This window comes from Zea mays, chromosome 9 (assembly GCF_902167145.1).
Source record: "Zea mays cultivar B73 chromosome 9, Zm-B73-REFERENCE-NAM-5.0, whole genome shotgun sequence".
NCBI classification, from domain to species: domain Eukaryota; kingdom Viridiplantae; phylum Streptophyta; class Magnoliopsida; order Poales; family Poaceae; genus Zea; species Zea mays.
The window spans coordinates 2,494,846-2,519,463 of record NC_050104.1 but is presented as its reverse complement, the minus strand read 5'-3'; the positions used below and the strand labels follow the sequence as shown (position 1 = coordinate 2,519,463).

The 24,618-nt window shown below is 45.5% G+C and overlaps 1 protein-coding gene and 1 pseudogene across 1 annotated transcript; both read right to left on the bottom strand.

The window, feature by feature from the left end:
* Positions 1-7,595: 7,595 nt before the first annotated feature.
* LOC103639657 (sucrose synthase 4-like) lies at positions 7,596-9,255 on the bottom strand (annotated as a pseudogene).
* A 2,457-nt stretch (positions 9,256-11,712) lies between these two features.
* Positions 11,713-12,614, bottom strand: LOC103639656 (RING-H2 finger protein ATL67). The gene has a single exon (XM_008662399.2). The coding sequence runs from the start codon at positions 12,541-12,543 to the stop codon at positions 11,713-11,715; it is 831 nt and encodes a 276-aa protein (XP_008660621.2). The 5' UTR covers positions 12,544-12,614.
* Positions 12,615-24,618: the final 12,004 nt, after the last annotated feature.

Genomic DNA, 24,618 nt, shown 5'->3' with positions numbered 1-24,618 from the left:
AGCGGCATCGCTCACTAGGAGCGCGTGAGAGGCTCCTGAAAAACCTGGCGCTCCAGGTGTCCTCCTTGCGGCTCCTACGACCGCGACGTTCACTATCATAGTCATCACCATCCTCATCATCTCGACGGTGGTTGTTGAGGCGACTTGATGGGGGTGGATCGTTGCGGTCCCGTTGTGAACTTTCACCATCCACGATGCCATACTTCCATTCGAAGCGACGAGGAGCGCGCATGCGCCCATCACAACTGGGCTGCTCCTCCACCAGGTCCAGGTGCACAAGGACCCTAAAAGTCAGGCCACGTCGGGGAGCAGGGGCCATGCCATCGCGCGAAGACGCAGATCTGCATGTCAATGTCAACCAGGTTACCTTGGGTATGCGTTGAGGGTCTGTGGTCCAGGCCCACATGTTTAGTGTCCTCGCATCACGACGTTGAAGGGAGTCAGCGTCGATGTAGTGGAGGTCGCAGGAGCTTGCCACCACGCGCTTGGCGATGCTTTCATTCCAAGCGTGAAGTGGAATTCCTTCAAGGCACAAACGGACATGGTACTTGAGGTCGTCGTGGTCACCATGTATTGGCAGTTGCCACTGCCTGACTCAGATGTCGAGATTGCCATGCTGAAAATCTCTACACGCCACTGCTGCATCTCTGTGGTGACGATGGACGAAGGTGATGAAGAAGTCTTCTGGGTAGTGTCTGGCCACCGTGATGTCAATCGGCAGTACAGCAAATCTAGAGCAGAAAGCTTTCTTGATGACGTCGATGCCGATCGCCGGTCTGTCTCGCCCCAGCCATGCCCAGACAGCATGAGAGGCCAGATGATCCAACTCAATGTCCATGTCGCCGCAAGAGTGCGCCACAGCGAAAGACTCCTCTGGGCGTATTGCGGTGCTGCTTCTGAAGGCCATCGTCCAATTGCCAAGAGGCGGGAAGTTGGAATGATCCAAGGGAGGAGGTGCTTGTGGCTGTACTGAGGGTGGTTGTGGAGTTGTGGTCTTGGACGCCTTGGAGTTCTGAGGGCAGTGCCAGCTTTTATGGCCCGAACGGCCACACTTGAAGCATTTCACTGGGTCCCTACACTCAGCTGCACGGTGACCCCGAGCAAGGCAACGAAAGCATTTATCCTGCATGCTTGCCAGTAGCCCGCTGGTTGCTCGAGGGATTTTAAGAGAGGCGCTGGTTGTTGGGCGTCTTGAATGTACCTTTGAATTTGATGTAGGTAATGCTTCACCCGCCGGACGGAGTCTGCGCTAGTAATGAACAGTTGTCCACCTAGAACCGGATTGGTCGGGCAGAGTGGAGGGAATTGAATCCCCGGGAGTAGCAGCGGTATGGTCAGCGTCGTTCACTGCAGGAACATCCTGTCGCCCATATCTGAGGCAGGATTTGGCCGGTGGCGGGGAGTGAATGCTTGCAGGAGAGGATCCCCTTCCTCTGATGAGATCAGCAAAGCGCACGCGCTTGATTGACGACTGTTGATTTGTCGAGCGCAGGATTGTTGCCATCGAAGCAGCCGAACCATTCGTGGCGTGACAAAGGGAGGTGCTGTAGGCGGCTAGGCTATGATGCTCCACGCTGTGAGCATCAGGGTTCAGATCTGCTGAAACGGAGCCTACAAGAAGTTGTAGATCCGCGACGGGACCGCTGTCTGGAAGAGGTGTGGGTTGGCTACCTTGCTTGGATCTTGACTTGCTCACCGCCGGAACAGAGTGGAATACGAGGGACGGAGACGGGGGCAGCTTAGCGGGTGGTGGATGCGGGGTCCTCTTACATACCTGCTCGCCGGGGAGGAAGTCCCGTTTGCTGATGGCGGAGTGGTCGCCAGTGCCGCCGCCGGTAGCAAGCGCCGCCATCCTCTTAGATTAGATTGGAATCTTGACTGGTTGTTCCATAATTCTATCGCTGCCACCGTCGCCCTCGATGTATCTAGGTATTTGTTTGACAGGTCAAACTTCACCGCTGCAAGACACAGTATATTCCTATATAAATACGATATTTGTAATCTATCTCTTCAGGTTGATTATAAACATACCTGGAGATGTTGATGACAATGCGGGAATCCTTTTTCTTGGAATATGTTTCTCCCCAGGTCTCCCAATCCCCTTATCCCTTTTCAGCTATTGCAGAACTTTGAGGTTTTTATATTGATACCCTTTACTTGTACCCTAGTACTCAAATCTACCCTTAGTTTTCATTGTCGATCAGTTTTACCCACATCTCACTTGGTATGCTCAGAAAAATGCCCGCACGCCGTCTCCGTCCCTTTGTCGTTCCTGACAGCTCGGCCCTCGCATGCCGTCTCCGTTCTTTTGCCTGATAGCTCGGCCCGAGTTTGCTGCAAACCATGAGCCGCGGCCAACAATAGTGCAAAAAAGTGTGTTCTGCAACAAAAAGTGCCAAAAACCACGGTCAACAGGCACTGATACAGCGACCTCAAGCTACTGGCAGATGAGATATACCACTAGGCCACAAACAAGTTAGTGAAAAAAGAAACACTAACACACACTATCTATAGGTATAAGACATTGCCCAAACATTTTAAAAGTATATCATTTGTTCATCATACTATTACAGACTTAGGCGTGTTTAAAAGTCATTTACAAGTATTAAATATAGTCTTAATATAAAACTAATTACACAGCTAAATACTAATCACAAGGCAAAAAATTAAGAAAATAACAAATGAGATAAAAAATAGTGAAACTTGGCATGAAGTCATAACTTGGTCCTAGTTGCTTGTGGTAAAACTTTCAGAAGATTATACAAAAGTGAGAATATAGGTGCTTCACAAATGGACAATTCTCGCTATGTTTGGTACCATTCAACTATAACTTCACAGTTTGAACTATATTTCTTACTTTTGTTTAATTTTTTCTTCAAAAGTGTACCATTTGTTCAACTATCTTTTACAAACTAACTTCATGTGAAGATGCCACTTTTTGGTATTATTTACTAATTTCTATGGATTAAATACCTTTCCAAGTGGAAAACATAAATAAATAGCAGATGTGGTCAGAAAATAGTGAAACTTGGCTTGGAGTCACAATGTTGTCCTAGTTGCTTGACATAAAAATCTAGAATATTATACAAAATCATGAATATAGGTGATTTACAAATGGACACATCTTTCACTACGTTTTGTAACATTCAACTATAACTTCACAGTTTGAGCTATATTTCTTACTTTTGTTTACTTTTATGCTTTAAAAGTGTACCATTTATCCATCTAGCCGTTACAAACTTACTTCATGTAAACATGTCCAGTTTTTGGATTATTTACTAATTTCCATACTTTAAATGCCTTCTTAGACTGAATAAATAAATAAATGCCAAATATGGTCAAAAAATAGTGAAACTTGGCATGGAGTCATAATCCGGGCCTAGTTGCTTGGGATAAAAATTTCAGAGGATTATACAAAAGTATGAATATACTAGCTGGATGCCCGTGCGTTGCAACGGGAATATATAATATCAGTATACTACGATAACTTATATACAAAATCTGTGTTATATTGTTATGAGAAAATGTTTCATAATCAATTTGTGATCCTAGCCATACATAAATTTTGTTTTTTAATCTAGTTATTTCACCACTACATTGCAACCATCAGTATCATGCAGACTTCGATATATGCCACGATTTGTAGGGTCTCATCATTGGAGAGCACGAGCACGTTCCACACATGCCGGAAAAATTCCCTCGTACATCGTTAGTCATCAGACACGCACCACCATATGCTCTTGCTTAAACAAAAAGGTAAGTGTGTATGTGTTTGCGAAGAGAATTAAAGGCAGGCCGGCACAAAAGCTACCCTGACGGTGGCGAGGATGACGAACTGGTCACTGTTGTCGATCCTCCTCTGTGTCACCTTCGGCGCCAAGATGACGCCACAATCCTCGATATAGTAGTCGTCGAACGCACGCGACATGACGAGTACTGATGACTCTTGGTTAGGCTGCCAAACGAAGTGCACCCCAGGCTCATCAGCGAGGTAGTACCCCTGGTCGTTGCACCACCGAATGCGCTATTCCACTATATACATCATGTTCGAGGACACTCACACAACGTCAGCAACGTCCATCGTCCTAGCGCACAAGAATTCATGTCCGGCCAGTAGCGACTTACGTGGCAGGTTGGGCTTCAGGTGGACGATGAGCTGGACGGCGTGATGGCGTCGTCGTCGGATGCGGTGTCCAGAACAACCCGAGAGTCGTCGACGTTGGCGACAACCATGAGGCCCCCCTGCTTAACGATGGACAGCGCGGTGCAGCTGCTCTGGACCGCGTCCAAGCGGCGGCTTCGCGGGAGCTTGCCGTACACAGCGGCGCATGCGACCACGTAAGACTGCTTTTAGAGGTCGAACTGACAGTCGTCAAGCTTCTTCTCGTCATCGATGAGCGACGACAACGCGAATGCCTCCTGCTCATGGAGTTTGTTCGGGGTTTGAAGTAGGAAACATGGATTCATGCTTGGCGTTGGTTTATGAAAATGACTCACAAGTCTGATCCATGGAAAAAAATATTACGAAGAAAAAATTTCACACATGCAAAAAAGGGAATTTAAGTATAATGCATTATTCAAACAAAAGAAATAGCATGCAAAGCTCTTCTTTAAATAATATTACCTCCATCCAAAAATATAATTCAAGAATATCGGTGATACTTATCTACTACTACGCATTGTGCAATGGTAGTAAGTGAGCTTGGAGAGAGATGTAGTAGATGTGTTTCCTGTCATAGATGTAGACATAAACACATATAGGTGGGTGCCCGTGCGTTGCAACGGAAACATTTAATATCATGATAACTTATGAACAAATGTGTGTTATACTGTTATGTGAAAATGTTTCGTAATTAATTTGTGATCCTAGCCATACATAAATTTTGTTATTTCAATCTAACTATTTCATCACTACATTGCAACCAACAGTACCGTGCAGACTTCTATACATGATAGTTGAATGCCCGTGCGTTGCAACGGGAATATATAATACCAGTATACTACGATAACTTATATACAAAATATGTGTTATACCGTTATGAGAAAATTTTTCATAATCAATTTGTGATTCTGGCCATACATAAATTTTGTTATTTATAATCTATCTGTTTCACCACTACATTGCAACCATCAGTATCATGCAGACTTTGATATATATCACGATTTGTATGGTCTCATTATTGGAGAGCACGTTTCACACATACCGGAAGAAATTCTCTCGTACATCGTTAGTCATTGGACACGTACCACCATACACTTTTGCTTAAACAAAAAGGTGTGTGTTTGCAAGACTAATGGTCAAACATCGTATAACCACAAAGTTAGAATACTATATTAATATATTAAATAAATTAATCCAATAGACATAGATTAACCCAATTAACATATGATAAATAAATATCTAATTATAAAGTATGAAACATGGTATAATCAATGTTGTTACTGCGTAGTAAATATTCATACGAGACTAACACAACTGGAACGATTCAATTTGGAATTAAAATGGGGAAGTTACGAATTTTCAAAGTTTCTATGTATTTGATATAGGATTAATTAGGAAATCAATTTTATTGTTGTTTTCATGACAAAACAGAGGTATTATGTGATAAAAATAATATTATAGAATTATAGAAATTGGAATGAACTCATTTAGATTTAATATAAAATTTCCATGAATTAAATGGGTTTCTGCAATTATTTGTAAACTAAAAATCAATTTCTAAACTCCTTTTCCCTACTTTCTTTATTTCCTGGACTGTGTCCCAAATTCTAGAAAGATCAGGGGCCAAGATATAAATATTTTTCTAAACTCAGTGAGCATACAGAGTGGACGGTGGGTTAAACACAAAAGACGTTTTATTTGAAGTTGTACACAATTCAACATGAGTCATGTTGGCTAGAGGGTGGAAGGCTAGACATTCTGCTCAATAGATCTAAGGTTCGATCCCTAAGCAGTGGACGGCTGAGATCGCAGAATGGCAGAACACAAAAAGACAGACTACTATTGCTAACTTAATAAGTAGTAGATATATATATATATATATATATATATATATATATATATATATATATGTTATTTATCACCTTAGGTGATGATCATCCACCCACCTTTAAATGGCTTATAAAAATCACGAATGGCTAATAAATATTTGTTAAATTATTCTAGAGTGGGTGATCATCAACTGGGAGGACGAATAGCATTATGGATTTGTAAAGTGACCATACCATTTGGGCAATGGATTTGAATTGCGGTGGCGAGCATATACGTACGTGCTAGCGACGAGATGGAGGAAGACGACAGATCGGCGGGCGATGATTATTTGATGGATGCACAATATTTTGACCAGATGCATGGCTCCATGGAATGTATCACCGGGAGGCGCGCGTGTCGGCCGTCGTCGGCCCTTGCACTTGCACCGTGTGTCCGTGTGTGCGGCGGCGCGCCGTCCGTCCGCCGGTCCGGGCAACCAGCAGCAAAGGCTGCAACCTGCAGAGAAGCAAAGAGGAGGTCGATCGATCTCGCTGTACCCTTGTGGCGGACGTCCAGTGCAAGTGCAGGTCGACGCAAGGGTGAGAAGTGAGATCGATCGAGGAGGTCGACGCACAGACGCCTGCAAAGATCCGATTCCAATCATTGGGTCAGGATGGCGTTGATGTGATCGGCCAGTGATCCCCACAGGCTAGGTTGGGCCAGTGCAATCATTGATCCATGATATCCTAGTCGGCACGGACGTACTTGTGGGTCCAGGTGATGAGCTGCCTGATGCCGTACGTAGCTTTGAGACTGACTGACTGACAGATCTCAGTTACACGCAGAAAGGACCGGCCGTACGTGTGGATATGAGCCCTGATCGAACCCGTGCAACGACAACGGGAGATTCGATCTCGATCGAACGATAGGATGGAATGGATAGGTATAGCTTCCATTGCTCAAGTGGCAAGAGGCAGATCTTGTATGTTGCCGACACCTGATGCCGCTATTCTGTGGAGTACATTGGTCCTAGTAAGGTACTACAATATATAGTTGAACCAAATGTATATCTATACTAGCTGAGTGCCCGTGCGTTGCAACTTAATACATTTGGTATCCTATCCATACATAAATTGTATAGACAAACCAAGTCGCATCAACCCAAATCTAGAAGTACCCAGGAAATCCGATGCCATTTTCTAGTCATTAGAGTAACACCAATATCATTAAGCATGCAAAAATCAAAATACAGAAAGTCATCAGCACAAGGAGTAACTTGATAATGTTACAGGTGTCCCAGATTAATGACTCTAAATAGAAATTATTAACAAGGGGAAAAGGATGGTTCAAGAATATATCTGGAGATCAGAACAAGAACCAACAAAATACAATCCTATGTCCACACTAATTGTCTCATTTCATGAGATTTTAAAAAAAAACTGAATGTGGACATAGCAAAGAAAAACCATATACAATGCACATATTAATAGATCAGACATGTGAGGTAGTTATGTTAAGTATTAGCAATACATAAAACAACTCATTACTGTAGTATGGACAGTATCACATTGCCTACATATTAAATCAAATATTCAGCTATATCAGTGAGACCGAACGCTTCATAGAAGGTCGGTTGTAGTTAACATGCCAAGATTAAAGTCGGTACGTAAGCCGCTGTTGCTGGACAACGACCGGACCATACATATGCCAGGTATGGAATGAAACCTCTATATAATCTAGATTGTAATCCAGAGCCATATATATACACCTGTACGAAAGCACCATGGGTATCAACGATGTAGCGATAGAGCTCACCGTTACGGGCCCTGTTTGTCTGGGCAGAGATCCAGCGGAACTGCCTGAACAATTTGTGGGTCTTGATGAGTTCATGCATCTTCTCTATCTCCGCGATCTCTTCCCTGTCCTTGGACTTCTTGACATCATTGTACCCGGCAACGACAACAAGGTTTGCCAGCTCCCTCAGCTTAGCGCACTTAGCAAAAGCTTCGACCAGCCCTGTTATGTCCTTCACCCTGTCGAGTCTTGCCATGGAGAAGAGGATGGGCTTTGACCGGTCATCCAGATGCCCACTGCGAATTAGTGATAACAATATCATCAGCAGAAATTTCCAAGCTCGAATCGAATTAGAAGAGAATACTGCGAAGGACGTCCATGTCACAACCCAAAAGGCCTCAAAGGACCAGGCAGGATAGCAGAAAGTACTCACATGTGTTCATCGTTTTGCTCCGGGTCATAAATCAAATTTTCGATTGAACCATGGAGAGGTGAGTCGCTTGGCCTTCTCGGTATGTGGAAAGTATATGGACATGTCAGCTCCAGGAGAGACTATATTGAACTTTGGATCGAAGACATCGATCCCATGGACAACTCGGAGTAAAGGCAATATGACTCTCATACTGTCCAACAATATTTTTGCTGAGAAAAAAATTAGAATAAGTATATATATGAGCGTCTTGTAGAAAATTAAGAATAGCTATTATCCATATGTGATCACAGTCCATGCAAGATTAATGCATGAAAAAGCATGGATTGCATGTTACCATAATTACAATCAATACAGTAACTTAACATCAGAACAGTATATGCATGAGCGAGGTAAACATGATTCAGTGTGCATGCAAATTAATTGGTGAATGCTAAGTCCCAGAAGAAATCTACAGTGGCCAACAAGACGGAAACAGAATAAAAACCTTCCAGCAATTTCTTGGTATGTGCTGGTGATGATAAAATCAGCATTGTTCATAGCAATTATATCAGTAGTGAACTGACAGGAGAAATGGTACTTCTCATCAAAATTCTTCCAAAATATGTCTGAATCTGGATACTTAGTCTTTTCCAGAGCATGAGCAATGTTGCACTGCAAGGACCATGCATATATGGTTAGTAACGAAACAAATGTAAGACCTCAAGTATGATTAACAGGGCATACATGGGTAATTCCCATCTTGTAAGATAGCAACGATGCCACAAGATTTCCATCACTGTAGTTTCCAATTATGAAGTCTGGAGTACCTTGTAATTCAGCAGCAATTTCACCAGCAGCATCCTATATAAAAAAGGAAAATACAGCTTTTGTCAAATGGGGAAGACCATTGAAGTAGAAAATGTCATATAAAAAAAGAACCGGTACACAGAAAATTTGCATATAAGAAATCAACACTTGCAAAGGCAGAAATGTTGCTTTTTCATGCAACTCTACTGGAAATAATTTGGATTCTTACCTTTTGAGTGTTGGACCTTTTCTTAATATGTACTCTCTCCATTACAAGTTGTAAGTTGTCTTGCTTTCTAGGTATATAATTTTCACTGAGTTACATAGTAAAACTACAAATCTAGAAAAAAAAACTGAATTACAATTTGAAATTGAGGGGGTATCAAATATCGTCTCCTAACTAACTATTCACAGATTTTACATTGTACCATGAAGTCATAAGGTACTTTCCTCAGATTTTTTTCATTAAAAGAAGCTCAGCAAATGTTTCCAGATATGGCCACACATCAAATCTTGATATCCATTTCTTAAGTATCCCGTTTTCATTTCTGAAGGGAACTCGTAAAATGTAAGTATGTTGTGTTCCACTAATTCTCTCAAGCCGTTGATTGCATGATGTTCCTTTTGCATCTGGTATCAGCCGAGTAACCTAAAACAAATAAGTAAATAATTAAATGAGCCTTGCTAGGGTCTGATACCCCATAAAAAGTAATATCTCGAACAAATCGTGGCCATTGATTTTTGAAAATTATGAACCAAAATAACTAAGAGACCACAAAAGCAAATACCAATAAAATAAAAACAAATCCCCTAATTTTAGGTGGACGGCATCCCATCTCACTGGAAACCTAGGCCAGTTTGTGCACGCGCTTCCATGCATGTGACCAGAAAAGAACATCGTCTGTGCAACTACTCTGCTTGTTAGCTGGTGTTTGGTTCCCTAGACTGAAGTTTAGTTGATGTCATATCAAATGTTTGAATATTAATTTTATATATTAAATATATGTTTAATAAATATGTCTTCTATTTTAGTCTTCATCTGTGTAATTAGATTTATAATCAGACTGGAGTTTAGTTCGTGTCATATCAAATTACCGACACTTAGGTTTAGATATATGCTATTTCAAGATATAAATTGAAAATACCAATAAATTGAAAATTGTTAATAGCGGTTAACCAGGGTGTTTCGGATTCGCAGTACCATGTGATGTACACATCAAAATAGATAAAGGTAACCCCATAATTAAACTTACCATGCAATCGCTCGAATAGTGATCCATTTGAAACATACTCGAAGACCATCATCCAGATGAAGGGTTTTCATCTTCACAATAACCCACAAGGTTCATAAGATTTTTATGGTTTACACTCGATAAGGCTTCAACCTAGAAAGCAAGGCATAACCATCCTGAAAACTCAATATCTTACAGACTGGAAATAGAATGAAATAGAATGATCAATTTTATACCTTATTCATGAAATGTGCTTCAGCTATAACGAACCACAATGCACAGCTCATCTAGCAGTTCAGGAGCTGGTTTGATTTGTGCCCAAAAGAAGTACGTACATGAAAATCTAAGAAAAATAAACATTATATAGACTGGAACACATACTTTTAGTTCTTCAAAGTCCCTATTTGCTTCCATCAAGCCCTCTAAGGCTTTGATTGCTTTTGTAAGCTCCTACCACCAGTCTCCTCTTGCAATTTGTCCAAGTTAGTTACATATTTCAGGTCTTCTGACTTACCATTTGCTTCTCGTGATATGTAAACCATGGCCCTTTCCATTACCTCATTAAATATCCACTAACTGACTTCCTTTAACAGATGAAGATATTTGGAGATCAACCGAACAATATCCTCCATGTGTGCTACATTATACTAAAATAATTGTAGCATAAAAGGCGTAAGTAATATCAAAGTGTCTCCAATGAAAATGGTTATGCTAGCTCAACTAAGATAATATGGATCAAACCTGACCATCACCAGCATCAGTGAGCCTCATGCTTGCTGAGAAAAAAAATACTCATTATTGCCATTGCTCTCTCTAGCATTAAGTTAACGACCCATCCTATAGTAGTTAGATTAGATATGTTACAGGTTGACGAGTAAAGGATGACATGACTATACTCGAGTAGATAAGGTTAGCAAAATCATAAGTACAACAACCATTTGTGGAAGTAAACTTACCTAGTTCCTTTATAATATGGAAGATGGACCCCTCGCCTTCATGTCCAATTAGGTGACTTAGATAATGTCAAGGACCAATTGTGTAAAACTGGATGCTAGGTGTAATTGACCATATAATTCTTAGATAGCCCCCTTCTTTTTTTGACATAAGATGGTCCCCTTCTTCTATTAGCAGTGCTTTGACAAGATGTATAGCAAGTAGATATGAGAAATCACCCACATTTGCCTCTGACAAATAGAACTGCCAAATGCGCTGGTAAATAGAACCATTAAGCAGTCCATCCTCTACCTGCAAATGTTCCCCTGAAAGAGGATGACTTGGACATTTGAAGCTTCTCTGATCAATGCTTTTTTGTCACTAAACATACGCTCAACCAAGCCCTGAATGTAAAGAACAACAATATTTCCAAACAATCAAATATAACCAAAATAATTAATATTCCATAATGCCCCTATATTGATTATACCCAATGTAAAGAATTGCTTAGCATATTGAGCCATCAGTTGTTTATGTATAGCTTGGGTTTGACAGTGCAGAATTCAGGAACCAAAAACTGCAAAGGAGAGAAAACGGGGAAGGACCTGAGAGGACCTGCAGACGGGGCAGGACGCGCTCCGGCTCAGCCAGGCGTCGAGGCACGCGACGTGGAAGCCGTGCCTGCACTCGGGCATCACGCGCAGCGTCTCGCCGTCCCTGTACTCGCTGAGGCAGATGGAGCACATGGCGTCAGCCTCGGCGGCCTTGCTGGAGAAGGCGACCTTGGGGTAGGAAGCGATGGCGGCCGCGTCGAGCCCGACGGGGGAGCAGGCCGCGGCGGCGGAGGAGGAGGGGTAAGCGTCGTCTTCGGGGGACTCGGACCCCTCCGCGACGAAGAGCACGCGCGGGACGGTGATGGAGAGGTGGCCAGAGCTGGACGCCGTGGTGACTGCTTCCCCGGCCCAGTAGTCCCCGCCGCGGCCGAAGCAGAAGTAGAAAGCCAGCAGGAAGGAGGCAAACAGGATGAGGAAGCCGAGCGCGATGGCGATGGAGTAGCCGAGGCCCAGGTTGGAGAGCTGAGGTCGTGCCGTCGTGGAGCTGACCGAGGGGCGGCCGGAACGGACGGTTGAGCGCTCCATCGTGCGGACGGAGGAAGAAACGACTGCTGTGCGCGCGACCATGGGCCGCCCAAACCTAATTGGAGTATGGGCCGCACCAAAAAAGCAGCCCAAAACGCCTGCACTGCTGTATTGTTGTATTGTCTTGCAAAACTTTAGTACCATATTGGCTAGTAAAGGAGACATGGAGCGGCTTATAAGCTTTGGCGCGGTGGCTGAACTGATTAGTTTCAAATGGTGGCTGAACTGGTGGTCAGTTTCAACTCGCGCATGCATAAGAATTTTTGCTGGACACCTGCGTGTACGACCTGTGGGGGCAGAACCAGAGCCATGGCAGAACAGGTCAAAGGCAGAACAAGTCAATGGCAGACTACTATTGCTTACTTAATAAGTAGTAGAGATGTGCTTTGCAAATGGACACACTTCTCGCTAAATTTCATAGCATTCAACTATAACTTCATAGTTTTTTGGTTCAAAATTGTACTATATGTTCATCACGTTGTTACAAACTTACTTCATGTGAAGATGCCACATTTTGGTGTAGTCACGATTTAGTCCTAGATGATTGAGATAAAAAATTTAGTCGAATATGCAGTAAAAGATGAGGCAAAAAATTCTAGTTTTTTACACGTTGTAAAAAAAGATGTATCACATGACGGTGACAGAAATCGAACCCAGCAACCTCACTGTCACTTTTCCTCAAATTAAAACACACCATTACACTACATAATAGCTATAGAATATCGAAGCGACTTGTGTTTTTTAACAAGAAACTTCTGTTGAACGAGTTCGAACTCTGCGCCTTCTCAGTTCCCTGATGCAGAGTCACAGGCTCACAGCTAGCTCGATGATACAATTGTAGAAACAAGTATCCAGCAAGCTTCAGTCATAGTGGTGCTCCAAGTCAATTCTGATGCATTGTGCTAAGAACCATTACGACAAGCAGTCAATATTACAAGGTAGAAACACATTGTCTTGTTTCAGATAGCATTTGCTGATGAATTTATCGTCAGATACAGAGGAGGACCAAATCGGCACGGATTGGCACTCAATTGAACTCACTGCCACTCAAGCTAGGACATGGGGGCTCCCAGGGATGAACGTGCAGTCGAAGACATCTCCAGGAAGGCACCGCGACAGCGACGATAAACGTCGCGCACCTGGCTTTGGGACGGAAGCAGGCGACGAGGATGGCCGACGATGTCAGCAACTCAGAGTACCGGTATGCTGATGGATCTTACAGAAATGGAGAAAATGGAGGGGTAGAACGAAGAAGAATAATAAGGGTTAGTTTGGATACTCTAGTAATAAGAGGGGTTCAAGTGGATTGAGATGTATTGCAGAAGTTTTTAACTTATTAGGGATTTATACACTTTCTAATCCCTCCAAACCACTTCAATACTAAGTGTAGAAGAGTGTAAATTGATGTATTGATAGGAGATGGGGTACACATATTTATAGGGACTCAACCCTAACCCTAACCCTAACCCTAATGGGCCGGCAGCCCAACAGTGGTGTCGGCCCACACACTCTCACACACACACTGTCTAACATTCCCCCCGCAGTCGCAACGGGGGCACCACACACGATGAGACTGGAGTAGAGGCCGAAGGTAGGAGCCAACGGGTTGAAATCCCCCCGCAGTCACAGCGTCGTGATGGTGCGAATGTTGCGGCTAGAGTAGAGACCGTTGTATGCTCCAAGAAGACGGTAGCCCCTAGATGCCGAGGTAGCCGAAGTTGAGGTGGTCGCGGTCGGAAGACGCGCAGCAAAAGCCTGATGTTCGGGAGGGGTCGACGTTCGAGCGTCAACGATCGGTAGGGCGACACAGCAAAAGGGCACCGGCAGGCCGACCTTTCTGCGTCTTCGATCATCCGGGCCTCAACGAGCCCCGCTAGGGAGGTCGACGGCAGTGCACGCGTCTGCGCCGGTCATGGTGTCCGCGCCCACGGCAGAAAAGAAGGGGAATGTCGGATCCGATCGGGAAGGCCACGACAGCGACGGATCCGGACGGGAAGACGCGATCCAGCCAAAGGGACGGCGGATCGAGCCGGAAAGGTCGCAGCAACGTGGATCTAGCCGGGATGGCCGCGGCAGCGACGGATCCAACGAAGGCGATGAAGGGGTGGGCGGCGGGGCGGGTCCAGCCGGGCAGGGGCCTGCGCCGGACCTGGCAAGGGGTGTTGGCAGCACCGGCGACGGGAGAAGTTCGAAGGGTGGTGCTACATGGTGCTGCTGGTCGAGGTGATCGTCACTAGGGAGAGAACACCGGCGCGTGCCGGCAGGCTCGCGAATCTAGCGACGCAGACACAGGGACGCGCGGATCCGGTGGCGGCGGCTTGGGAGGCCGGGGAAGGGGAGGGTCGCGCCCACGGCAGTGAGGCGGCATGCGTGCAGCCACGGCAGGCCTGCAGCCAGGGAAGGGGAGGGGCTGGCCGAAAGGGGAGGGCCTGGCCGACATGAGGGAAAGGGGAGGGCAGCGGACCGACGGCGGCGGCTTGGGGGGCGCCACGCCAGGGAGGGTCGCCGGCAGGGGCCGCGTAGCAGGGGGCACCGAGCCAGGGAGGGTGTGGGCGGCTCCGGCGACCGACGGTGGAAGAAGGAGCGCTCCCCGTCGGCGGCGGCTCCGGATCCCCTTAGTGCGGCGGCGGCGGTCGCGTAGGAGAGGTGGTCGGCGTCCATGGGGGCAGGAGCTCGCCGGCGGGAGGAGGTGAGGGGAGAGAACAGAGGGGCTGCTCTGGCGCGCCATGGGGAAGACCGCGCCCATTGGGGAAGGCCGCGCTGTCGTCGGATCCACGGATCCACGCGACGGCTCGACGCGCCTGCACCGCGCCCAGGTGAGGGGCCGCCAGTGCCTGATCCAGCGAGGAGGGCGGGGGAGCACGTGCTTGCGCCGCCGAGCCACGCCTCTAGGGGCAGGGTGCTTGCGCCCTTGCCGCCGCCGCCTAGAGATTGAAGGCGGACGGGGTGGGGGTGCGGCTGCCTGCCCAGCGAGACAGCAGTGGCGGCTGGGAGGAAGGAGGCCGCCCCCGGGAGGGAAGGTTGGGCCTCCCGGGGGCAGCGATAGCAGGCGGCGGCTGTAGTGTGAGGAGAGGAGGAAGAAACCCTAACCTAGTCTGATACCATGTAGAAGAGTGTAAATTGATGTATTGATAGGAGATGGGGTACACATATTTATAGGGACTCAACCCTAACCCTAACCATAATGGGCCGGCAGCCCAACAGTGGTGCCGGCCCACACACTCTCACACACACACTGTCTAACACTAAGTACCCAAACTAGGCCTAAGTGGAGAAGTAGAGACTTGGGGAGGAAGATGAACGAAGGTTCAGAGTGCAGAATACAAAAGACGGGTCATTTCTCTCCCCTTTTCGACTGTCCTCGTCCACTACTTAAGGTATACTCCTATTACAAGGCCGAAGCCTATCAGATAGCCCATTCGGAACCCATGACTCGGACATTTGGCTTGCGTAGACGCCGGCCCATCTTCCTTCCAGCTTACCCTCAAATGGCAGTGTACTAACATTCCCCTCTCCTTGAGATGCAGCTTGCCCTCAAGCTGTTGTGCGCATCACCACCGGGATCCCAAATCATGACAAAGAAATTGCCTTGGCTCACGAGCAATAGTACTGAGACTCACCTTGACGCTTTTGGCCGGATCCCTGGATTCTTGTTCTTTAGGTAAGGCAGCATTGTTGGCTTCAGTAGTAAAGGAAAGATCCAGCTTGTCAATGATATAAGAGCTGTTGTAGCAGCTTCACAGACAAAAACACTTATCTTGTGAAGCCGTCAGAAGCAGTTGTTGTACTAGCAATGGATCGATTGAGTGAACCATATGCCTTAAAGATGTCTGCACAAGTCATTAGTGCAGTTTTGCATACAACACTTCTTGGATCCTTCACAGATTTCGGGATAAGAGGAACTAGAGTCTCCATAAGCTCCTGCAATCGTTCCAGGTCTGGTGACTTGTCTCGGCTAGCAAGTAGGAAGCGTAGAATGCTAGGATCCCCTTCATTTACATCATCCTCGCCCACCATCTGTTCATTTTCAACTTCTATTTCTTTACACTTCATAATCAGCTCTTCAACAGTGTGCATTATAAGCATAACTGCGTTCTCTGCTTGCACCTGTCCTGGTATTATCTTGCACAAGAAATCAACCTTCCAATATGGCAAAAGATCTGTAGAATGAAGCTCTGATTCTTTGAGTGCAGTATAAACATCATCAATGACAGGGCTATCTATTGTGAGGGAATCCAACAGACAGTTGAACAATGACAAACCAATCTCAACCAATGTCTGCTGAGAACGTGTAGGTGGAGGCTAGGGCTGGAAAAAAAGCTCGAGCTCGACGAGCTGGCTCGGGCTCGCAGCAGCTCGGCTCGGCTCGACGCTCCGAGCGAGCCCGAGCCGAGCCTGTTTTTCTGGCTCGTGAAAAGAGCGAGTCAGCTCGGCTCGGCTCGGTGCAGCTCGCGAGCTGGCTCGTGGCTCGACCCAACAACAATTTGTTACATAAAATCTTAATTAGCATATAATATTAATACCGAGTAGACAATTAATTTATGTTATTTGAGATTACTATACAAAAATAATCTATTTTATACATAATATTAGTGATATATCTATTTTACTAATTTAAAATATGTTAATTAAAATATTTTTAAGATTTTATATTATAATTTAGAGAGCAGATTTAATTTTATGCCTAGGCTCGTTGGCTCGGCGAGCCGGCTCGCGAGCCAGGAGCGAGCCGAGCCGAGCCGCTTTTTCGAGCTCGTGAGATGGGCGAGCTGAGCCGAGCTCGGCTCGTTACATGAGCGAGCCGCAGCGAGCCGAGCCGAGCCGAGTTTCCACCCCTAGTGGAGGCCATGGTGGTATTTGCTTGTCACACCCGGCTTTAAGGAACAAAGCTAGGTGCATCTCATACATGCGCCAAGAAGACAACATATATAATAACAGAGTGTATAGAGATAAATGTCACAATAATCAGAGTATTTATTACATAGCGGAAGACTTATTACAAAATAAAAGAATAAATATAAAACGAACTAAGGATCGTTGGCGCCAATGTCAACTGAGAAACGCCACCTAGATCAGATCATACTCCTCGCCTTGTGGCTCCTCCTGAACCACCGTTCTTCTCCTGTGGGGGGGTGTGAGACAGCAAGGGTGAGCTCACACATGATCATCGCTCAACAAGTTGTGGGGAATAATGTGACATGAACTCACCAAAGGTGGGAGGGAGCTCATGGAGTGTAAGGCTTATCAAAGAGAATGGTTAAAGCTGAACATTGCTTTTAATGTTGGTCAAACTTTTATTAGCAATTACTAGATGTAAGTAAATACCAAACCTTAATAAAATAATAAAACAAAGTTAATAATAAACCCATGCATATGCAAATGACAAAATTGAATTTAAGTTCCATAATTTAATCATCAGAGAGTCCTGAGCTACTCATGACCGTGAGCTCGGCTAGTATAGCAGTTTTACACTCTGCAGAGGTTGTACCCTTTACCCACAAGTCATGTTACCCATCTGCCAAGGGGTCGCGACTCCCATACACCTCTACCTAGGAAGCGCGGCAGGGCAACACTACGAGGCCTTTACAAAGTTCCAATAGCTTCCGAAAACCCGCTATAGTTTATAGGAAGCTCCAATGCAGGGTTCTTGCCTGACCGCCATCGCAGCAAAATCAACCAAGGACCTCCCTACACTGACCACTCCCCTACTGCCCTTGCCCCTTTCGGGTAAGGTAGTCTTACACTAGCTTTCCTAATTAGTCAGCTAAGGGTGTCCCATTAAACCCTTGTGGTGGCACGTGTTTCTCAAGTTAAACTCTATGTTCCAATTAACATTAATGATCTTGACATGAACATAAATGGAATAACAAAAGATTGGAACATAGATATAATAAATGATTATCCCAAAACCATGTAAAGCAATAGCAAAACTACCCAAGTGATTCAGGGGTAAACAACGTAATGAGATAAACAATCTAGGGTGACCTATCGGGTCCCATCAAAATTAACCTATGCATGAATAAATGGTATTAAAGAACATTATTGGGTAAAAAGTGGTCAAGGGCACAACTTGCCTTCAATGAGCTCCTGCTCAGCTACTTCTATCTGTTGGTCACCAGAATCCTCAGTCACAGGTTCGTCTACTCGCCACAATACAAACAAGCACAATATATAAAGAAAATTAACATCACACCAAACATGTAAACAAAATACACAGTAATAATCTACACATTAAAATGAAATCCTAGGAACAGGAACCATAAATTTTGGAGTTATAGATTTTAAGTTATGAATTTTCAAATGTTTTATATGCTTGGAATAGGATTAAATGAGAAATTATTTTTATTACTGTTGTCATGACAAAACAGAGACTCTAAAGGATACAGAATGAAATTACAAAATTTTAGAAACTGGAATGGGTCAATTTGGACTTCAAATGAATTTTCTAGGAATTTTACAAGTTTCTGTAATTAATTTCATACTAAAAATCATTTTCCTTAATCATTTATCCCTTTTTACTGACTTCTGGACTGAGCGCATAAAAACAGAGAAATGCAGGGGTCTCGGTGCAATAATCTCAAGACTCAGACTGCGCCTACCCTGGACCGCGGGTTTATTAACAGATATTCCAGGGGCTCTTTACAAAACTGACCACGACCTTGTGACATGGGGCGCTCGGGACCATTGCATCTATGATCAACGGACACGAATACACCCCAAACCGGTATGTTTCAGTGGCTAATCAAGACCATTCATTCCCCAGATGCGTGGCTAGGATTTAATAGGTCGAAGGGGTATTCCTGGTTTTAATCTCACACGTGCATCCGGGATCCAACGACGCAGGGCGTTTCTTCTATCCCAGGCGAGTTATGGCGAGCCGCGGTCTCCGCACGGCGACAGTGCCGCCGGAGCTACACTTGTTCCCCACCCAGTGTGCCCCCTATTCTACCGACGTCTGGTTCACATAGAGGGGAAGAGGGTGAACATGGTGAGAGCTTCCTTACCCCGGATTAATGGCGCGGAGGACTTTGGCCACGGCGTGGTGCGGATCTGTCCACACGCCCATCTCCGGTGAGCAATTGACGCGCCACTGGGGAAAACACTTCGCCGAGAACCACCCCAACAACGCGTGGGTATCACCTGCGGTTCCCCAAGACCGCCCACCAAAAGCTTCGCACCGCGGCGGCCCCTGATGCTCCCAAACCGAGGCCCAAGCAGCAGCACAGGCACTCCGAGTTCGCGGCGGCCACCACGGCATCGAAGCAGGCGCGCATGCCCTCCTCGTAATCGCACATGGACGCATCCACGACCCCCAGTAGCAGCCAAACGATGGCGGGCGCGGAGGACAATGATGGCCGCCAGTAGAGCCCCGCGGTGGCGGCAACAGAGGCGACTGTGCACCAGAGGACGCGCGGTGCCGGGGTCATGGCGGATCCACTCTCCCTCTCCACCTGATTCTCCCTCTCCGGCGAGGATCTCTGCTCCCCGAGGTATCCGCGGCGGCTTCCAGTTGGCGCGGACGGAGGTGGAGCATCGGGACCCGATCTATAGGGAGGAGTCCCCAGGTTGGTGCGAGGTACGCGAAATCCATGGAGTTTCGTTGCCGCAAGCTTCGGTCCAGAGTTAACGACGGGAATAGAGATAGTCCTGGCCAACGGGACCCACAGCGCAGAGTAGGTAAGCGCACGCAGGTGGGCTGGTGGCGGCATACGGTAATTGGGCCGAGGAGAGTGGGTTTGGGCCCAACCGCAGGGTTTATTTCTTTTTTGTTTTTTTTCCTGATTTCTTCTTTATTCCTAATTCATTTGAATTTAAATTTTGAATTCCACTTAAGTGCAAATTCAAGTTCATGTTAACTATGCAATTTAGTCACACCATCATGTGGTGAAGTTATTCAATTTTAATATTATTTTATATTGAATAATATTTCTTTCTTTACATTTTTATTCCCAAATTCTAAGATTTGAATTAGGTTTTAATCTTCAATTCACATCATTAATGTAACCTTATTAATATTTTATTTATTATTAAATGCACAAACAATTAAATTCCAGCATGATGCACAATTTAATGGCTTTTATTAATCCTTTGTTTTTAAATTAGGTGTTCACTTGTGATAGTAAGTAGATACAACACACACATATAGATAAAGGAAAATAACTTTTCTCCTTTTATATTATATCTACAAATTGGGTATTACATTGCTTCACATCTTCCTAACCATAACCGAATGATAGATCTAAACTGCAATATGGCGTCATGGTGTCATTGGGCCATGTGTACTTGTTCTCAAGAGGGGGCGGCCAAGGTCCTGTGTCAACCTCAGTAGCAGATAATAGTCGTAATATTACTAAACACTGATTAGTCATTCCCACCAACACATCAGGAGCCTCATGAACATCATTTGCATAGCGCAATAGAACAACAATAGTATTGCCAGGAATGCCCCTTCCATCAGATCCTGACATGACAACTATGAATCTATCAGTTGTTGGTTCTGGTCCAACGTGAGCTCCTGGGTAGCTTGTCTTTAACAGATGCTTAATGAATGTTGTTTTTCCTGTTGAATACTGACCCAAGAGCATAACCATTGGCTTTGCTTCAAAATCACTGTTTGTCAATAATGGGTGAGCAAAATCATTATATCTGTAGGCGACTTCCAAAGGCTTCAGTTTTTCAACATAGAATCTTTGAAGCCATCAATTACAGAGGTAACAACATTCAGAGGCATCTGCACCTTCTGTGCTGATTTTGAACCAAACCAGTGATATATGGAAGGTGCTTGGGCCTAAGTGGTGCCATTGTCATCTGGGTGAACTCTCTTCACAACCGCCTTGGAGCTACCCAGTAGCTCATCAACACCTTCCATCACAGGAGGATACAAGGTGCTCAGGTCTTCACATTTCAGAATGTCTTGTGTGATCTCGTTCCCTGCTTGGGCCAGAGACATGAGCTGCATTGCTGTGACGAACTCAGCGGATCCGAGGTACCCTTGCTGCTTAGCATCCGCGATCGCCCATACCTGCTTGAGATCAGCGCGTGAAAGCGTGGACATGGCGAAGAAGCTGGCGGCATCGGCTTGCGCTGCTTGCTCAATTCCATCCTTTCTGTAGAGGGCGCCATGGAAATAGTGCAATGTCGACCGGTCTTCATATCCAGCGGTCCTCCGCCACTCAGGTCGCACGGCGAGAAACTCGAGGAGCCTCCGCTGCAGTGCGCGGTCCTCACTTGTGGGCGAGATGTTGGCCAGGTGTTCTGTCGAGCACTTGGTGGGCGAGTTGATGGATACATCCGGAAGAGGACGCACACCATGAAGAAGAGCGCGACGCGGTACACCCAGGAGGGGACCTCTGAGAGCACCTAGAGGGGGGGTGAATAGGTGATCCTGTAAAAATTCAACAACTAATAGCCACAAAACTTGGTTAAGTGTTAGTATGGCTAAGTAGCGAGCTTTTGCGAACACAAGTATCAAGGAAAAACAATCACAAAAGACACGCGGGTTTATCCCGTGGTTCGGCAAGTATAACACTTGCCTACCTCCATGTTGTGGTGTCCCAATGGACGAGGGTTGCACTCAACCCCTTTCAAGTGATCCAATGATCAACTTGAATACCACGACTTTTCTTTGCTTATCACTTTTCCCGTTCGTGAGGAATCTCCACAAGTTGGAGTCTCTCGCCCTTACAATAAAGATCACGGTGAAAGCACAAGAGTAAGGGTGGGAAGTAACACACACAAATCCGCAGCAATACGCACACACACAAGCCAAGACTTGAGCTCGAATGAAGCACAACGAGTTCACTACTAGAACAGAGCTCAAATCACTAACAAAGTCAATCAAGTGCGCGGAGACGAAGTGTGGGACTTAGAATGCTCAAAGTATGCTTGGGGTAACTCCTCCATGCGCCTAGGGGTCCCTTTTATAGCCCCAAGGCAGCTAGGAGCCGTTGGAGGCATTCTTGGAAGGCCAATCTTGCCTTCTATCGGGTGGCACACCGGACAGTCCGGTGTGCCACCGAACAACCACTGTTCATGTCCGATGCGCGATTTCCTTCCATTCCTGGCGCAGCCGACCGTTGCAACTTCGGGCTGGTTGGCGCACCAGACACTGTCCGTTGCACACCGGACAGTCCGGTGCCCCCTATCGACCGTTGGAGCGGGCCACGCGTCGCCCGCGGATTTGGCGGCCGACCGTTGCGTTGGCGGCCGTTGGCTCACCGGACAGTCCGGTGCACCACCGGACAGTCCGGTGAATTATAGCCATACGCCGCTAAAGTTTCCCAAGAGTGGCCAGTTCGCCGGAGACCAGCCTGGCGCACCGGACACTGCCCGGTGCACCACCGGACACTGTCCGGTGCACCACCGGACAGTCCGTTGTGCCAGACTGTGCTGAGTCTTGGCTGCACACAGGCACTCTCTTCCAATCTTTTTCTTTTCCTGTTTCTAGCACTTAGGTAACTTCATTAGTACCCAAAACAAATGTACTAAGTCTAGAAACATACCTTCTTGTTGATTTGCACTTCATTCATCATTTGGCATATAATAACCCAATTAATATGTGTTGGACACTTAATCACCAAAGTATACTAGAAATGGCCCAAGGGCACATTTCCCTTTCAATCTCCCCCTTTTTAGTGATTTATGCCAACACATCAAAAAGCAACAAATAGAAGTGCAACATCAATGCAATTGAGAACAAAAATAGTCTTTGACAAGATTTGGCATATTTGGATCGTTCTTTGCCACCACTTGGTTTGTTTTTGCAAATCAAAATCATTTTCCTATCTCTAAGTCAAACACACTTGTTTGGGCATAAAGAAAGATAATCCAAGAGTAAAAATGATTAAGAGCCAAAAACTCCCCCTTTTTCCCATAATCAAACATTCTCCCCAGAAGAGACCAAAATAAGAGTATTTTGACAAATCAAAAGTTCTAACTCTACTATTTTCAAAATTCTTAAGTGGTAGCTGATCCATTTGCTTTGGCCTTAATTTCTCCCCCTTTGGCATTAAGCACCAAAACAGGATCATTCTTGGCCCCTGAACCCCATTGCCTTACCAAAATTGTCAATTAGGAGCAAAAAGGCAATAAGAGCGTAGATATGAACTTGGAGTTAATACCGGAGTGCAGTGGAAGTCTTTGCATGGTACAAGTTCACACTTCCCTTTCAATTCACCTTTGAGGCTACATTAAGTAAACTCAACACAAATGTTAGTCTCAAAGAGTCAAGTTGTAGCACTTCTCCCCCTAAATATGTGCATCATTCACACATGGACTTGTAAGGTCCGGGGATCCCTTGCACAACTTGAGCACCATAAATAACCAATAAATCTCATAAATGCATTAAGTAACTTGATCAATGGCATAAAACACATGTATGCTATAAATCAATCCAAGTTACGCGAATCTAAGACATTTAGCTCACTACGCAGCCTGCAAAAGGTTTTCTCATCTAAAGGCTTGGTAAAGATATCGGCTAGCTGGTTCTCGGTGCTAATATAGAACACTTCGATATCTCCCTTTTGCTGGTGGTCTCTCAGGAAGTGATGCCGGATGTCTATGTGCTTAGTGCGGCTGTGTTCAACGGGATTATCTACCATGCGAATTGCACTCTCATTGTCACATAGGAGTGGGACTTTGCTCAAATTGTAGCCAAAGTCCCGGAGGGTTGGCCTCATCCAAAGTAGTTGCGCGCAACACTGTCCTGCGTCAACGTACTCGGCCTCAGCGGTGGATACGGCAACGGAGGTTTGTTTCTTAGAACTCCAAGACACCAGGGACCTTCCTAGGAATTGGTACGTCCCTGATGTACTCTTCCTATCAACCTTGCATCCAGCATAATCGAAGTCTGAATATCCAATCAAGTCAAAGGTAGACCCCTTTGGATACCAGATCCCGAAGCAAGGCGTAGCAACTAAATATCTAAGAATTCGCTTAACGGCCACAAGTTGACACTCCCTTTGATCGGATTGAAAACTAGCACACATGCATACACTAAGCATAATATCCGGTCTACTAGCACATAAATAAAGCAAGGATCCTATCATAGACCGGTATGCCTTTTAATCAACGGACTTACCTCCTTTGTTAAGGTCGATATGTCCATCGGTTCCCATTGGTGTCTTCACGAGCTTGGCGTCCTTCATCCCAAACCGCTTGAGAAGATCTTGAGTGTACTTCGTTTGGGAGATGAAGGTGTCGTCCTTTAGTTGCTTCACTTGGAACCCAAGGAAGTAGTTCAACTCGCCCATCATCGACATCTCAAATTTCTGTGTCATCACCCTGCTAAACTGCTCACAAGACTTTTGGTTAGTAGAACCAAATATTATG